Genomic DNA, 16,337 nt, shown 5'->3' with positions numbered 1-16,337 from the left:
GCTCCTTCACAAGAATTAAGAATGTATGTGTTTCCTCGATTCCTTCGGATAACATAGAAAGATTAACATGAGAACAATCCTGTACAGGCTGTACTTCGGTAGTTTTTGAGCTATTTAGTTTAAGAAGTTATAGAAGGTAAACCGACCGCAGTAATAATTGTGGAAGCCAGCATTTCTTCGACAGTTACTTAACGGCGATCGTTCTGAGTTTGCACGCTGTCAGCAAGCAAGATGAGGTTTGAGTGTATGCTGGAAAAAAATCCTTAAGTGCAGATAAAACAAATCATTTTTCACCGGTCAAATGGATATTGCTCTGATGGCTAACTCAGGATTGGCCTTGTTTTTTGACCGGGCCCGAGTCGTCTCATCTCCACCGTATGCACGGGGCATCTCCCCCACGAGCAATTAGTGGTCTTCCGGTCGTTGTCATGCCTCTTCTCCTCGGTCCAACTATATGGAATTAAATCCTGTGGACGCCAGCTCCTCGCTAATTGAGCTTGCCTCACTGTCATCGCTGTATTGATGGGCTCGTGTTTGTTAATCGCCGCAAACCTCCCCGCTCACTGCTGTACTGCTACTTGCAGTCCTTAGCCTTTTGCCAACGAGGGAATGTTTTCCACAACAGAGGGGCATTGATTGATTGAAGGAGTCAAAATCAACAAAGAAATAAACGAAGAACGATAGCGGATCTCAAATGTTGTTACCCTTTAAAGTGCATGTGCGATTACAAAGTTTGCATGCATACACAATTGTATGAAATACAGAAACCATTTAAACATTAAACATATGGGGGAAAACAGTAGCGCATCCAGCGAGGAGTGGGGGAGAATAATCCCCGGCGACGTTTTGCCAATTTTAGGAAATGAAAGCGCAAGCAAAACCGCTGCTGATAGCATAATACCGCCCCCTTTTACAATTTTTATAAAATAAAAGATAACAAATTTGGGTCACTTTCTCGGAAAATTACTCATTTTGCCACATTGACCCCAAACCTTGATACGTTACTGCTATATATAACAATTAAAGAATAAGCCAGTTCGGTATTCCAAAACAGTCTGGTGCACAACAAGATTCAACGATATTTTTGTTCGGGATAAACGCGGCAGATAAATACACACAAGGCTATGGGGGACGTGATAACCGAATCTGCATTCTGTGTAATTGTTCGTGCAATCGAAAAGAGATGGAAACTTTCTCGCACAAAAGTTTGGACACACAAGACACCTAAAAACACTTCGCTGTCCAAACTTTTTCTTTGCTAAATGTTACTTCAGAACACGACGTTCTCTTCAATTTTGCTGGTATCCCGCTAGGCTTTTGCTAGCATACGATGAAATGTTTACCGCGAAAGAAAACTCGTCAAATCTTGATGTGCACATGCGCAGTTGGAATAGCGAAGTGGCTTATTGTATGATTAATAATTTTAATCAGCAGTCGATATTCGGCAATGAAGAAACGCAGGGGAAGTAAAAGATCTTAAACAGATTTGAATCGTTCGGCAGCTAATGTAATGGAGTCACCACAGACAATAGAACAATAGATGGTCTGATCGAGTTCGATGAAGTCATACAGCAAAGTGGCTGCAAGAATTGGACATTCCCGTGTGATTAAAGCATCATTAATTTATGCACGACGGCGACGTAAAGAAAAATATAAAGTTTTAGGAAATAAACAGTCGCGCTGGTTCACTTTCATCCCTGGCTTCAATCAATGGAATTAGAGGTCCCTTGGATAGGCAGGAAGCACTGAGCCAAATTTCAAGGCCTCTGACCAGAACAGAGGGCGGCCTTCGATTGCAAAAGGCCACAGATGTCATCATCGCTAATAATGCAAAAGATGAACATCTTATCAACAGAGGGCGCAATTGTAAATCATTCAATGCCGAATCCAGTGGCGTATTGGGAGGACCATGGGGAGACCCACCCCCCAATCCCCACTCGAAGCATGAGCCCCCTCTCCTTGGGTCTTCAGTTCAGCATTTAGGGGAGGCAATAAACGAGGCGAGGGTTTTTGTTATCGTCAATAAAATACTCCCCTCCCCTTCAGGAAAATGAGGCCTCCTATAGTCCCCCCCCCCTTCAAAACGGAACCCTTTACAACACTGATCGTACCTCGTTTAAATGAGCCCTTTTTCTATTTAGAGTTCGAAGAGTTTTTTAAAAATATCAAATCACGATTTGAAACTTGGGCATATTATACTTTGACCTATACGAATGCCGCTGTGTGGACTATCGCGGTAGAATCGCGATAGACTCTTAATCACTGTATTCCGAATCGAAACATTGTGTTCACGTATCATCTAATAGACTTAATTAAATATTTTTATATTCATGAAGGGCAGACTAAAAGTCCAAAATGTATACCTTGTAGAGTGAATTCATCAAAACAATAACCTTCCGGGTTTTAAAAGAGGGGGACAGAATTACCTGGGGGGGGGGGGGACAGAATTATCTGGAGGGGGACAGAATTAACGGGCCAGGGAGGACAATTTTACCTAGGTAATTCTGTCCCCCCGGACACTTTTACCGGGGGACAGAATTACCTGCCACACCGGTAATTTATTAACATACAACCGACCGACAAATCTTGTTTATGCTCAAATCCGAATCTTTACGGCTGCCTAATAAAAAAGTTCACAGGCCGATTACTTTAACCCTTATGTCGTTCTTTTTCGAACTTTTCCGAAACTCCTTTATTATTCTTATTTGTTGATCAATCGATGTATTTGCCAATATTGGTACAGGGTTGCATACTAAGTTTTGGCCAAACAAACATACCGGTCATTTTCCGCAACCGGTCTGTCATTCACCTTTGGCTTGGTTTATAGCTAAACATTTGTTTTTTAGTTAATCGGGGAATTTTAGGGAGAAAATAAAATAAACATTCTATCAAATTAACTTACTATAAAGAATGCAGTGTGTTTGCTTTAGTTCCTTTTGGACAAGTGACCGTCGGCCCAAGAGTTGGGCATGCAGGAGCGGTTGTAAGCCTATAAAACTACAAACTCCCATAAGTCCTGCTGAACATAATGACGTAATCGCTGATGTTACAAATTCATTTCAACACAGTAGAAACTATTATTATATATATAAGCCTACTCTAAAAAGAATCAAAGTGTATCTACAAAAAAAGAGATAATGGTCCAAGCAAAGTTCGAGGGCACTACCCCTGATAACTACAGTGGTGAGACTAGCCTTGGTGAAAAGCATGGACATTTTTTAATGTTAAAAAAAAGTGCACTCTTAGATAAAAATTAACTAAAAAGGGGTGTCAAATAGATTTCATATATTTAAGAGGAGTAGAAAGTTGCACAAAATAATTATGTTCCCAAGTAAGATTCATGTCATGGAGCCCTTTAAGCTAAGGCGTTGTTGTTTTACAAAAACTTGAACATGTCAGTCGAATTGACCAATCAATTTGTTTCGTCCAAAAATGCGATTTCAAGAATTGTCGCTACAATTGTCTTCGAGCATCACCAGCGATGAGACCTCAGTTTAAAAGTTAAAAAAATTCAACAAAGTCCTTTTGAAGGCCCGTCTTTAAAAAAAAAAGTGGACTTTATAAATCCTATTGTTAGCCAAGGCAGGGTTTTTAGTAAAGATATGATGTACAACAGTTGTTGAAACAAAAAATCTCTGTCATTTTCTTTGTTGTTCCAAACATTCAGAACACACAATAAATTGTTTTTTGGGTTTTTTTTAACGAAACTGATTTTTGTCATTTCGTTAATTTAAATGGTGATATAATTTGAACGGATTGAGCAATTGAAGTTTTTTTTTTTTCATCTAAAAGTAGTATTGAATTGGCTTACCAGTCGTAATTATTTTTGGTGCTACATTTTTTTCAAAATACGAAATATTTTTCTTGTGGTTCGCCGGGAATCCGCCTTTTTTTTTTTTACTCACCCTATACATGCTGTGTTAGGGGTCTACGTATTTAGCGGCCGATCATCGATCATGGGACACTAAGGCCGAACGCCTTGAGCAAGGCTAGTCTACGTGAATGTCTTATTCCTCCACGCTCACAAGTATATGGAGAGACTGGAATCCAGTCTATTATTTACTGACCTTGCAAGATCCCGGCCCCACGGCCGGCCACGGCCGTCCAGCTGCTTGTTCCCAACTAGGTCAACAGCACATTACACTTGCACAACTAGCACTTTTGGTAAGTACCATCATGCATCATGGAGGAATAAGAACACATTCCTCCATGGTACCATACTTTGAGTTTGAGGTTGCTTAGTTCCCTTTCGATCGAATTTATACAATTGGCACTGTGTGTTCTGTCTTGTTGCAAACTATTTTAGAAGCGAATGAGGAGGTTGATAACAAAAAGTAAACAGTATCGTCATGAGTATGGACCTGATTAGACCCGTGAACGTGGCGTAGTTTACAAGCCACGTTCACGGGTCTAGGAGTACCTGATCAAAGTTATTTTTCTGTGTGAAGTGCAACAAGTTTGGAGTATTCCTACCACAGTGCATTTTGAATAACTTTGTAGTTTGTTGTACCCGTATCCGTGCATGATTTGTAGCCATTATGATGACTTGTACTGGAAACTGGGGACATGACAGCAATACGTACTATGGTTGTCCTAGCCCCATAAATGTGGCCTATTTACTGGACTGCCTCCGTAAACATAGGCAGTCCAGTAAATAGGCCACATTTATGGGGCTATGGTTGTCCTTGACGGAGAAATTAGATGCACAAACATATGGGACATGGGGGAGGGTTGGGCGGGACGGGTTGGAGTTCATTTTCATTGTCCTGTCAACTTTCTGTGCGTGGGTGTGGGTTGGGGATATTTTGGTAAAAAATATCCCCAAAACAAAGTGGGCGTCCACTGCAGACTGCATTTCATGGCCATTTGCTGCGGGTCAGCACTGGGCAGTGCCCTACATATTGTATTGCCATCTATTGCCTGTGTATTTTATTGCCTGTTGGCTGTCCTGTGAGTTTGTTTTTGAATTCAATAGGGGATGTTGAACAATAGAGGACAATAGGGTCCACAATTCTCGAAGTCCCACAATTGACGATCGTGTACAAAACATATGGGAGATCTTCCTAAAAAAAGTTGGAGTACAAACAAAAGAGGGACAATAGGGGTCCATGATAGCAGGTGCGGGTGCACTTGGTTGTGTGTGCATGGGGGTGTATTGCAGCGTGCAGTGCGGTGTTGGCATGCCCATGGGCAGCCTGAACAACTCGTGAACGTACACACACATTATAATACGTAAACCCTTTTTTCTTTATAGTATAGCAGGGATGTCTGAGAATGACACTTTAAGATTTGCCTCCGAAAATTTTTGGAAAGGCATTAGGCCTAGGTGTTTTTCTTTAGTTAGGCCCCAAAAAAAATACTCCAGTCTCTGGTCAGCGCGCGTGCGATTTTTTTTTTTCTTCAAATTAATACGGAAGCTACAACAGCGGCCTCTATCGTCGCACCTCCTCAAATTTTTGTACCAAGGAGCACCAAGGAATGGGGAAATTACACCAAGGCAAATGATAAAGAGCACCAAGGCAAATTATGGAGAACACCAATGTATAATGAGGGCACAAAAAAGCAAAGTACCCACCTTGTCTGTACAATTCAAGCTTGAAAAAAAAAAAAAAAAAACCACAAAAAAAAGGGCGTCGCCGCATCAATTCCGGAACTTCGGTCTGACCAGAGACCGATTTTTTTTTTTGGCCTTATTCAGGGTGTTTTTTTTTTCATTCTTTCTGCAAGTTTCAGATGACTTTTGTCTTACAAGTTTACCTTTACTCTTTAGGGATTATTTTAGTTTAAATATTGGCTTTTTTACAACGTTAAATTGTGTGAATACATGTAAACATCCTTTTTTGGAACAAATTCAGTCCAAATTTTTTTTCGCACAGAAAGTATTTGGCCCTAGATTGGAATACTAGCTCTAGGTTCATGACATGGGATATTTGTCAGTCTACTGTCTCCAATGAGCCTATTAAAGCTAGGTATTCAAAGCTATTTTATGGACAATGCTAGTGAGGCTTTTGATATTTATGAAAAAATGCAGATCGTCTTGAGCACCTCTCAGCATAAAACTCATTCAGAAAACCCCAAAGATGGAAGATGCTCCAAAACCTCGGAGGGTTCCCTCCAGCTTCCAAGACTCGGGCGGAATCAAGGACCCGAAGACAGAGCTGCGTCGGGATGAGGAGATGCACAGGTTTGACTCGGAGACGAGTCTTGAGACGAAGGCCGTGTGCTCCCAGTCCAAGCTGAAGGGCCTGGAGTTGACTACGCCCCTGGTGCCTTCCATCAGTGTGGCCTCGACGTTTAGCATCAACAAAGTGGACGAGTACATGGAATGTTTGAGAGTAAGCTGTCTTTTTCATTCAGGGACTTGGGTCTAACATCTTGTCACTGCTCAACTCTCACAGTATCTTGCAGCAAAACTGCGCAGTGCCATCAAATTGTGTTGTAAATTGTAAGTTAGACCCCAGGCTAGGACCTCGAGTGCAAAAAAAACATGCAAGACAAAATCAAATGACAAAAGAAGTGCTGTTAGACCACAAAAAAAAAATATTCGGTCTCTGGTCAGACCAAAGTTCCAGAATTGACGCGGCTACGCGTTTTTTTGGGGTTTTTTTGCTTTTTCTTCAAGCTTGGATTGTACAGACAAGGTGGGGTACTATTTTGCTTTTTTGGTGTCCTCATGTACATTGGTGTCCTCCATAATTTGCCTTGGTGCTTTCGATCATTTGCCTTGGTGCAATTTCCCATTCCTTGGTGCTCTTCGGTAAAAAAATTGAGGAGGTGCGGAAATAAAGGGCGCTGTTGGAGCTACCGCGGAACATTTTGGAAAAAAAAAAGATTGACGCGCATGATTAAAATCGACGTGCACGCTGACCAGAGGCCGACTTATTTTTTTTTGGCCTTAAGTGTCAACATGTTGGCCTTGGTCATACATTAAAAAATGTCCATGGTGTCCTATTCATCTGACCTACAGCTATGGGGTTAAAGGTCACAATAAGGTCAAGTGCCAAAGTATATTATATATTATGTGGTAATTCGTGAGAGAAATGTTAACAGTCATCCAACCAACAATCAGTGTGAACACACATTCGTCACAGCCCGCAGCCTCCAAGATCCGATCTGGAGCTTGTTTACGCATTCAGTACAGCTGGCTGTTTAATGCATTTACTTTCCACTAGTTATCATTTCGTTTGATATATAATCATTTTTGATTACTTTGATCGTGGTTAGTGAACTTTCGACATAAGTAGTTTCCAGCACATCTGGCGTTTTCAGGAAATTCTTCGTGAAGTCGGTGCATCAGTCAAGGCACACAGACAAATTCATTGGCCAATGGCATGGACAATTATTTAATTACGATTTGGCTGAAAAAAAAACTACCTGTTTTTTTTTCTTTTTTTCAGACAGTCCCATTTTCAGACACGTACTGACCCAGTTTTCAAACATATCTGGGACCTCATTCCCCCCCCCCCCCACTCCAAAAAAAAAAAGCAAGGAAAAAATCAACATAACACAAAGACTGATTTTTTTTTCTTAATATAAGCAGGACCTTTCTTTTCATTTTAGTGTCCGTTGTATATTGAAGGTGTAGTTTTATACATTGTAAAATGTCACCCAACTGTTCTGGCTTACAAGTGCACATATTATTTTGTGCTCGACTGCTCAGCAGGAAGGCAAAATTGTACAAATATATCATGCAAATCAACCCAATTCATGTTTTGCATAACATTTTGCAAAATTTAACTTGAAAAGCTTTACAGCAAAATGTAGGTAGCACAATTTAAGTTTGATCGTCAAAGTTGTTCTTCGCTTTGCTGAGTTGAATTTATGGAATAATAGAAGTTGTGAATTACATGACCATAATTGATTTTTAAGTTCAAAATTCTGGTGGGCAAAAGAAAAGAGCATAGCAGACCTGAATAGCAATCTCCCCCACCCTCCTCAAAAAAATTTAAAATTGGGTCACATAGGCCAATAAAAAATAAGTGCATGTCTGGTATGTTCATTATTAGGATGGCTATATCTACAGCAGGCTAGCGAACCACTCCTGCGATTCAGCCGCTCATGCCATCAATTCACTAGAGGGCGGTGTTGGCACGTTGGTGTTCTCAAGCGGCATGGGAGCCATCGCGACTACTCTACTGGCTCTGCTTAAAACCGGCGACCATGTGGTAATGTATATATAAAGTTAAATGACCTATGGCTTTTAATAATTTGATGAAGACCTGTGTGTGCTTAACATTCGAAAGTACAGAAATCGAATACATTGCCCTTCCATCCAGAAGTAATATACACTCACATAGTCCTTAACCAGTTCGTGTCGGCAGAGGACGTGATAACACGCACTGGCTTAAGGTGCGACTGACCGGTTAAGACGTCAAGATTGCCTCGACTCGCCTCCGGTTGTGACACATAAACATGCTAATCCCTCGTGTCTTTTGTACACACACACAAAGTTTGTGAAGTCTGTGGAGGCGGACTGTGTGTTGATCTTGATTTGGCCGTTGTACACGGCCTATTGTTGTATAATTTACGCTCCATTGCACACCCCGGAGTTTTGAAACATGAGGTTTCGGCAAGAAATATTGTACAAATCCTGTTGAAATGAGTCTTGCGAATTAATGTTTGTGGCGTTTGGCTGTAGCCTACATCAGAAGTTGGCTGGAAAATTTTGCCTTGTGCGAAAAATTGAAATTTGGGGCAAAAATAATCCCGGCGCGAAGTGGTTTTAAGCGCCATTTTGGGGCCTAGCAATTTTTAAGGGGAAATTATATAACTAATGTTATACATTCCTTCACACTCCTGTTTCTCCTAAAGCTTAGACATCTGTGTGTGGCTTTTTCATTTGTGCTGAGAAGAAAGTTTGAAATGTTTTCCTTTCCCAGCACAATTTACCTCAAATGTTCAAGTTGAGATGGAACTAAATATATGGTGTATTGTAAGAAACCTAGTGCTCACAATAAATCTAAAAATTCTTGCATTAGTGACAAACAATTTTAAGTACATTTGAAGATTTTTTGGTTCTATTTTCGATTGATAGTGTGATCCAAACAAGTTTTGAGAAATGAGTCTGGATCTCCCAAACTTGAGTCTCAATGATATTTTTCTCATACATGTCATATGAGTTTTCCAATGCCATAGAAAGAATGTACAGTACGCTGTAGTATTTATATTTTTTTAAAAACGGCCTGTAACCCAAGCGCTTGCAGCTGTTGATTTCATCTTGTTGGCTTTGCTCACACATGTACTTCAGGGTTTGATATCAAATTTTATCTAATCACCAACCCATGGCAACTTTTTTCCCCAATGGCTTATCATTTCATTTTTGAGTGTTTGTTATTTGAACAACTATCTCAGATTGCACCAGATTCAGCCTATTCTGGTACGTATGCCATGATGAAAAGCGTGCTGCCAAACTACGGCATCGAGGTGACGTTCGTCAAAGCATGCGACATTGAGGAGTACAAAAAAGCCATCAAACCCAACACCAAGGTGATTATCAATCATGTGTCCCACTATTTCTTTAATTCTCATTCGTCCTCATTTTCCTGACGACGGGCAGAGCACACTGTTCGAAACGTTGAGTCCCTCTGGTTCTTTTCAGAACCACACGTACTCACAAAAGAGATTTATTCACATGGTGTCACCGCAAACTTATCTTGTCATTCTCATTCTATTTCAAGGGTTAAAAGGGCCCATGCAATGTCATTTTTTGTTAATGCAATCATTGTAAATGCACCCTTGTGTCCCATTTCACCTTATTTTCAATTTTTGTGTTGCCATTTTAAAGGGTATTTTGGTGCCTTCTTGGTTTTTATGCGAATGGCAATTATTCTTGAGCTAAACTGTAATGTCGTTCTGGGCAGAAACCTCAATGTTGCATCTATTTCAGCACAAAAAGTTGCTACAATTTTGGATATTTTGCTGTTAATAAATTTTCTTTTCGTTGGTGATTCGTTGTTGTGCAAGGACATGGCAGTAAGCCAATGAGCAACCCTTTCTCACAAATGTTTTCAATGAGCAAATTTTGGATTCATAATTTGAACAAAACACTCCTAAACTGAACAGTGTCTTCCTGGAATTACATCATAGTGATAGCGCCCTCAGTTATTCCGAATAGCATGGAAGATTTTTGTAATGTTTAAAGAAGTGCAATGTTCAATTAAATTAACCACAAAAAGGGATTTCATGTCTTAGGTATGTAAAGAAATTAGAAATTTACATGTATTATATTGAGATGAATGTTTCCATCTCAGCAATGCTGAGTTTGAGTAATTCAATTTTAGAATTCAATTTTTATTTGAGCAAAAGCAAAAGTCCATGTTTTATACCGGAAGAAAATGTTGATCTGCTTTTTAGAAACATATTTGTAAATTATAGTGCACAGAACATACATATATAAAAAAAATATCTCCTGTATGTAGTATTTGATGAATTAAAAGTTTCAGCTACTTACAATGAGAAAGTGCTACTCTGTTATTGAAAATCAATCCCCCATTTTTATAATCCAAATCAAAAAAATCAATATTATCAAAAATATTCCATATTCCATGGAATTTTCAAATATTTTTCCTCAGACTTCATTAACAGGTTGTTGGCAGGAAAACAAAGTTTGTATAGTGAACTCAAATGCTCAGCCAACATTTTCTTGCAATTGTTGAACTTTTGTTTCCTCAGATATTTTACGGGGAGACCCCATGCAATCCCTGCCTGGCCGTCCTCGACTTGAAGGCATTTGCTGATGTCGCCAAGACCGTTCCCTTGGCGATCAGCGTAGTGGACTCCACCTTCGGCTCGCCGTGTGTGCAGCGCCCTCTGGAGTTTGGAGTGGACATTTCAATAAACAGTTGGTAAGGGACAGACTTGTTGGCTTGTATATTTTTCATATTTATGTATTTGTTTTAAATTTCACTGGAGCTCTTGTGGGTGGTCATCACCTATCCTGTATGGGGTCAATAGACCGAAGCCCTGCCCACCAAACTGAACAGGTGCACCCAAACAGGTGCGCCTTTCCAATGCCACACTGCATGTTCCAGCAGTGGGCATCATACACGCATGCACCCATGTCGGCATTTTTGTGCACACATGTCGGATATTAGTCACGGTTGTGGTTGGCCAAAGCACCACGAGGGGGGGGGGGCTGAAGGTTTGGTCTGTAGGCCTTTATCATGCTGCCACCATTTCAGCCATGTTCCCTGTATCCAATAACAGTACTGAATGATTTTGTTTTTTGTTCAAAAAGGAACCAGACTACTTGACCTTCTGGCCTCATTTTGGTTAACGGTGATTTGAATGGCAAAAATCAAGATGGCCGCAACATGATAATGGTCTATTGCCTATAGTCCTTGTTTTCTTGCCATGTCCTCAGTACCAAGTACATAGGAGGTCACAGTGACATCGTGGCTGGTTCCATGAGCACCAGGGATGAGGAGATTCTGTTTGGGGTCGGTGAGTTCCTGAGGCAGACAGGGAACTGTCTGGTAAGTCACTCAGATCGAAGGTGCTTTAGTAGAGGGCTCCAGTCCTGTATTACAAATTCCTCCCTTCAATAATTTTCCTTGAATTTTCGGCAAACCACAAAAGCGGCCTCAACAAATAGAATGTGACACCAATAGCATGAAATTACCCACTTTTTAAGATTTTTTGGTTGGTTTGTTTTCAAATTTCGTCGCGTCAGTGCAACAAGGTCGTATCTCCTAAAATGGCATGATCGCAAAATGCAAGTTTCAGAAGGTCAAAAGGTCGTATCTCGCTTAAAATAACCGGGATGTATACGCAAAGTCAATAGATGTCGAGATACGACCTTGTTGCACGGAGCGTATTCGCGCGAGATACGATTTTGTTACAGAATGGAGTTACGACCTTGTTGCACTGACGCGATGATTTTACAAAATGATGTCCAGACTTGAGACATCTGTACTATGATTTCTAGAGATGTAATCATGTCTATCACAAGTCAATCACAAATTGAATGACAAGTCAATTCACAAGTCGCAAGAGATGAACAATGGCAAAGAAATTCCTTTGTCACAGTCCATTTGAATAGCTTGACTTGAGACTGGATGACTTGTGATGACTTTTAAAGTGACTTTATTACAACTCTGGTGATTTCCGTATTTTGTTCTGGGAGTAGTCTTTAATTTAAGATAAAAATCCCCGCCTTATGCCTTATTTAACTTCCACTCGCAGTCGCCATTCGATGCTTTCCTGCTGCTGCGCGGTGTGCGCACACTGCCCCTACGGATGGAGAAGCACAGCCAAAACGGACTGAAGATTGCACAGTATCTTGAACAGCATTCCAAGGTAATTAAAGATCATTCCCTTTTCACGTTTCCCTTATTTGCCTGTTGTATTATCTGTGTTTTGGGAAGCTTTACCACCTATATCTTTTTCATGACATTTCTTCAGATCAGCAAGGTGTACTACCCTGGCCTGCCGTCCCATCCCCAACACGAGGTAGCCAAGAAACAGATGTCGGCCTTCGGTGGAATGGTCGTCTTCGAGGTTGCAGACGGTCTGCAAGCCGCCAAGACACTGGTCGAGGTAAGTTCCTGTGCAACAAGAGACTGCAAAATGCCACTTGCTCTCGAACCTTGAGGAGGAACATGGTGCGGTTGTTCTTGGGCAAGACAGTTTACTACACTCGCCTCTCTCCGCTAAGGAAGTACAGATCAAATTGCACTCATCTCGAGTTGGTTGAGGAAAAAACTGGCCTCATGAACAGATGAACAGGGGTAACAATTGCGGTAAAAAGGGGTTAAATGTGTTTTGAGACCCTTCGTATAAAGCGCTGTATAAGCACCACATTATCATTATTATTACTATAACGCCACAAGTCAATAGACTATAGGCCCTAATCACTTGACTTTTCAGTCGGTGAAGCTGATCACCCTTGCTGTGTCCCTTGGCTCCACCGAGTCCCTCATCGAGCATCCGGCTACTATGACCCACGGTCCTTACCTCATGACATCCGAGGACAGGCAGAAAGGGAGCATATCGGACGGCCTCATCAGATTCAGGTAAGGGTGTCAATGTTATGCCTGTGACTTTCAATTGTTTAAACCCAAATGGGTCACCTGTACTTTTTTCCCAATACCAACGCGGAGTCAGATAAACTGACACCTATTTCATAAAAGAACAGGTTTAGTGTATTATGTTTTGCCCTTCACCGATTGTAAGATTGAATACATCAGATTCGAAGCAGCCAGCCGACCCTGGCAAGCACAGTGATCAAGTGGTAAGACGTCTGCACTAGAAAGCAGGAGGTCGTGGGTTCGAGTCCCACCCGAGTGATGTTTTCCCACTTTCACTCAGGGGGTAACACACTGAGTATAAAGTATACATCGGTGAACGTAAATTTGCATCACCCGACGCAAATTCCATCTAAGGATTAGGTTTAGCATGCGCGATGTTAAATCTATTCATCGGGTCCCGAAGAAATCCTTTGTTTTCAGTGGAACAAGGATAAACAACTGCACTGATCTTTGCATCTGTTCTAAGCATGAATGCATCTACACAGCATCCAGATGTCATAACAACAATCAATTCCGAGTGATAAAAAGGAGGGGGGGGGGGCGTTTAAACCTCCAATTTCATTAGATTTACATTGTGCCATCTTTGAAATCGAGAGTTGCTTCCCACTTCTCAGTTACAATTAACGTATGTTGTTCTCTGTTTCAGTGTTGGCATAGAGAATGTCGACGACCTGATCCGGGATCTTGAGCAAGCTTTGGCCAAGGTCTAGGCCCTAGAGATGACGTCTGGATTGATGGAAGAAAACAAAACGGACAAATTGCACAAGCTACATTCGTCATCTCTTTGAACCATGCCTATGAGATGTGGTCAACACAATAGCACAGCACGCACAAACTGCAACAATTGTAATAAGGTCTACATGACTGCCGTAAAAATGGACAAATAAATGTTTGACCATTCTTCTGTATATAGCCGCTTTTTCTTAACTTGAGCTTTATTTTCAACGCCGTTTTCACCACATATGACCAAGAGCTTGTAGTTTAGGAATATTTTAAATCAATTTCAACATGTCTCTTCGATTTTGAAAAAATATGCCTCTGAAAAAGTGTAAAAAAAAAATTTTCAGCCCTGTATTTTTTCTTGAAATAATCTGCAGCTTAAGTTTATTCTTCTGCAGGAAAGGAGAAACGCATATCTCCACAATATTTTTAAATCGGATTTTATATTTTCAATGGTGGAAGGAAAAGATATATTTCAACATCATTTTATCAGGGTTTTTTTTTCTTCAAAAAATTAATTTTGTTACATTTTCTTCCGGTGCACTTTGCGTAGAACCATTAAGATATTTTCTTTTTATTATATTGATAAGTGAAATACTGTTCCAGGTAATAACAAAAACATTGATATCGTGTTTATTTTTGAATTCATGGATTTTACTTATTTTAGAATTATGCGAAGCAATCTGAAATTTGATTAGGGATTTCTTTATGAAATTTCTTGTGTAACAGTCTGTTTACGTAGGAGAATTTGTATTATTTTTTTTTGTAAACGGATCATCCAACTTACAAAAGGTAGGCCCATGAACACACTTATTGTATTCAAATTTATTTGTTTATGAAATGTCTTGTTTAACAGTATATTTAAGTCGGAGAATTTGTAATTTTTGTGTCGCCTAAACGAAGCCTTTGGAGACACTAACCAGTCCTTAATACTGTATGACCGTAACACACCAGAGGTACTTGTGGGTTACTCGTACAAAGGGAACGGCACCCCACAAGTGAAATTTTTAGAAAAACGGTACCCCACAAGTGAAATCTTTAAGAAAAGGGATAAAAGGACAACAATGCTCCTACCCCAGAACTCCCATCTGCTGGGAAACAGATGGAGGTTCTCAGTGCCGTGCAGCCACACGATGAAGATATCATCCACATACCGGAGCCACACACTCGGTTTCTGGTCAGCTGTTAAGGAGTGCTGTCTGTTCAAATTCTTCCAGGAACATAATTGTTGTCTGTATGTCCCTATTTCTAAAGATTTCGTTGTGGGGTGCCCCTTTTCTTCTAAAGATTTTCCTAGTGGGTTCTGTTCCCTTTGTTCTGAGTATTCCACAAGTGGTCCAAGGTTAGCACAGTCCATCCGCTGGGAGGTGGGGGGGGGGATGTCCGTATGACGGTATGATACCTAACGGTTAACATTTTTAGTTTAACCTCTTCATTTTTTTTGTTTCTTCAAAACTTGAAATTCTTTTGTATTTTTCATCCGGTGCCCTTTGTCAAGAACCATTAAGAGATTTGCTTTTTATTAGATTTATAAATGAAATACGGTTCTAGGTAATATTCCATGTAATAGTTATTTTTAAATTCATGGATTTTACTTATCCGTATATTTCAGACAAAATATGCAAAGCATGCCAGATGATGTCCCGTCTAAAATTTGATTATTGATTTCTTTATGAAATTTCTTGTGTAACCGTCTATTTACGTAGGAGAATTTGTAATTTTTTTGTAATGGGGCCCAACATACAAGAAGGTCGAACACACTTATTGTATTCAAAGTTATTTGTTTATGGTTTTTTTGACAGTCTATTTACCTAGGAGATTTTGTCATTTTGTTATAAACGGGTACAACTTACAAGAAGTTTGAACACACTTTATTGTATTCAAAGTTATTTGTTGATGATTTTTTTTTATTTGACAGGCTATTGTTGCGTAAGAGATTTTTGTCATTTTTTTTTAAACAGGTCGAACTTACAAGAAGTTTGAAACCACTTATTGTAATCAAAGTTATTCCAAATTATAATAACCATTTTAATCATCGATGATGAAATATGACCTGATATTTAAATCTTGTTTTTCAAAATATTATTGAAATAATGGGGTTATGCACCCTTAAGCTGATTTTCCATTAAAGAGAATCAGCAAGAAGTGTCCATTTTAATGTGGCTTCATGATTTCCAGTTTATAAAGTTTACTGTCACCTTGTCTGGGGGAACATATAGGCTACTTTTAGTCCAGCCTCGTTCCCGGGATCAAGCGAATATCTCATTTTCAATCTGCTGAATATTTACACCAACAAGTTTTGGGTCACTGTACTTCTTTCAAAACTCTGGTTTAGAGGTTGCTTCAGTCCAAAATAGTGTACTCCCAGAAAATCTATGGGGGCCTACAAGCTGAAAACTTCCGTTTATCGTTGTGAACCAGCTTTCGGAAAAGTTCGTTTTGAAGTAGTTCCCTTGACACAATAATACGTCGATTCACTCTGATTCTGTGGAATGAAGCGTTTCATTAGGACATCAAAATACTCCACACATCCGCCAAACTATACCTACAATTAATGCTATTATACGAAGTACCTTTCATGGTAAATTA

At 40.1% G+C, this 16,337-nt stretch overlaps 1 protein-coding gene across 3 annotated transcripts; it reads left to right on the top strand.

Annotated features, from left to right (window-relative positions):
* The first annotated feature begins 4,086 nt into the window (after nucleotides 1-4,086).
* On the top strand, nucleotides 4,087-15,898 carry LOC119738195 (L-methionine gamma-lyase-like). Of its 3 annotated transcripts, XM_038212953.1 has the most exons (10): nucleotides 4,087-4,164; nucleotides 6,032-6,335; nucleotides 8,007-8,165; nucleotides 9,352-9,486; nucleotides 10,672-10,844; nucleotides 11,363-11,474; nucleotides 12,184-12,297; nucleotides 12,403-12,537; nucleotides 12,868-13,013; nucleotides 13,675-13,738. In XM_038212953.1, exons 2-10 carry the CDS (start codon nucleotides 6,081-6,083, stop codon nucleotides 13,736-13,738), a joined length of 1,293 nt encoding a protein of 430 aa, XP_038068881.1. In that variant the 5' UTR covers nucleotides 4,087-4,164; nucleotides 6,032-6,080. The 3 variants fall into 3 exon arrangements, with proteins under 3 accessions (XP_038068881.1, XP_038068882.1, XP_038068880.1); XM_038212954.1 differs by lacking the exon at nucleotides 13,675-13,738 and having other exon boundaries at nucleotides 12,845-12,959; XM_038212952.1 differs by lacking the exon at nucleotides 4,087-4,164 and having other exon boundaries at nucleotides 6,081-6,335; nucleotides 13,675-15,898.
* Nucleotides 15,899-16,337: the final 439 nt, after the last annotated feature.

The sequence above is a fragment of the Patiria miniata genome, unplaced genomic scaffold, assembly GCF_015706575.1.
Source record: "Patiria miniata isolate m_02_andy unplaced genomic scaffold, ASM1570657v1 HiC_scaffold_3, whole genome shotgun sequence".
In the NCBI taxonomy this organism is placed as follows: Eukaryota; Metazoa; Echinodermata; class Asteroidea; order Valvatida; family Asterinidae; genus Patiria; species Patiria miniata.
The sequence above is the reverse complement of the archived record's forward strand: the minus strand, read 5'-3'. Positions and strand labels throughout refer to the sequence as shown.

Bases quoted from the DNA above. Each gene is read 5' to 3' on its own strand.
- LOC119738195 (XM_038212952.1), top strand. From the start codon at position 6,081: ATGGAAGATGCTCCAAAACCTCGGAGGGTTCCCTCCAGCTTCCAAGAC. The intron at 10,845-11,362 runs GTAAGGGACAGA...CCATGTCCTCAG, and splicing joins GACATTTCAATAAACAGTTG to TACCAAGTACATAGGAGGTC. The intron at 12,538-12,867 runs GTAAGTTCCTGT...TTGACTTTTCAG, and splicing joins CCGCCAAGACACTGGTCGAG to TCGGTGAAGCTGATCACCCT.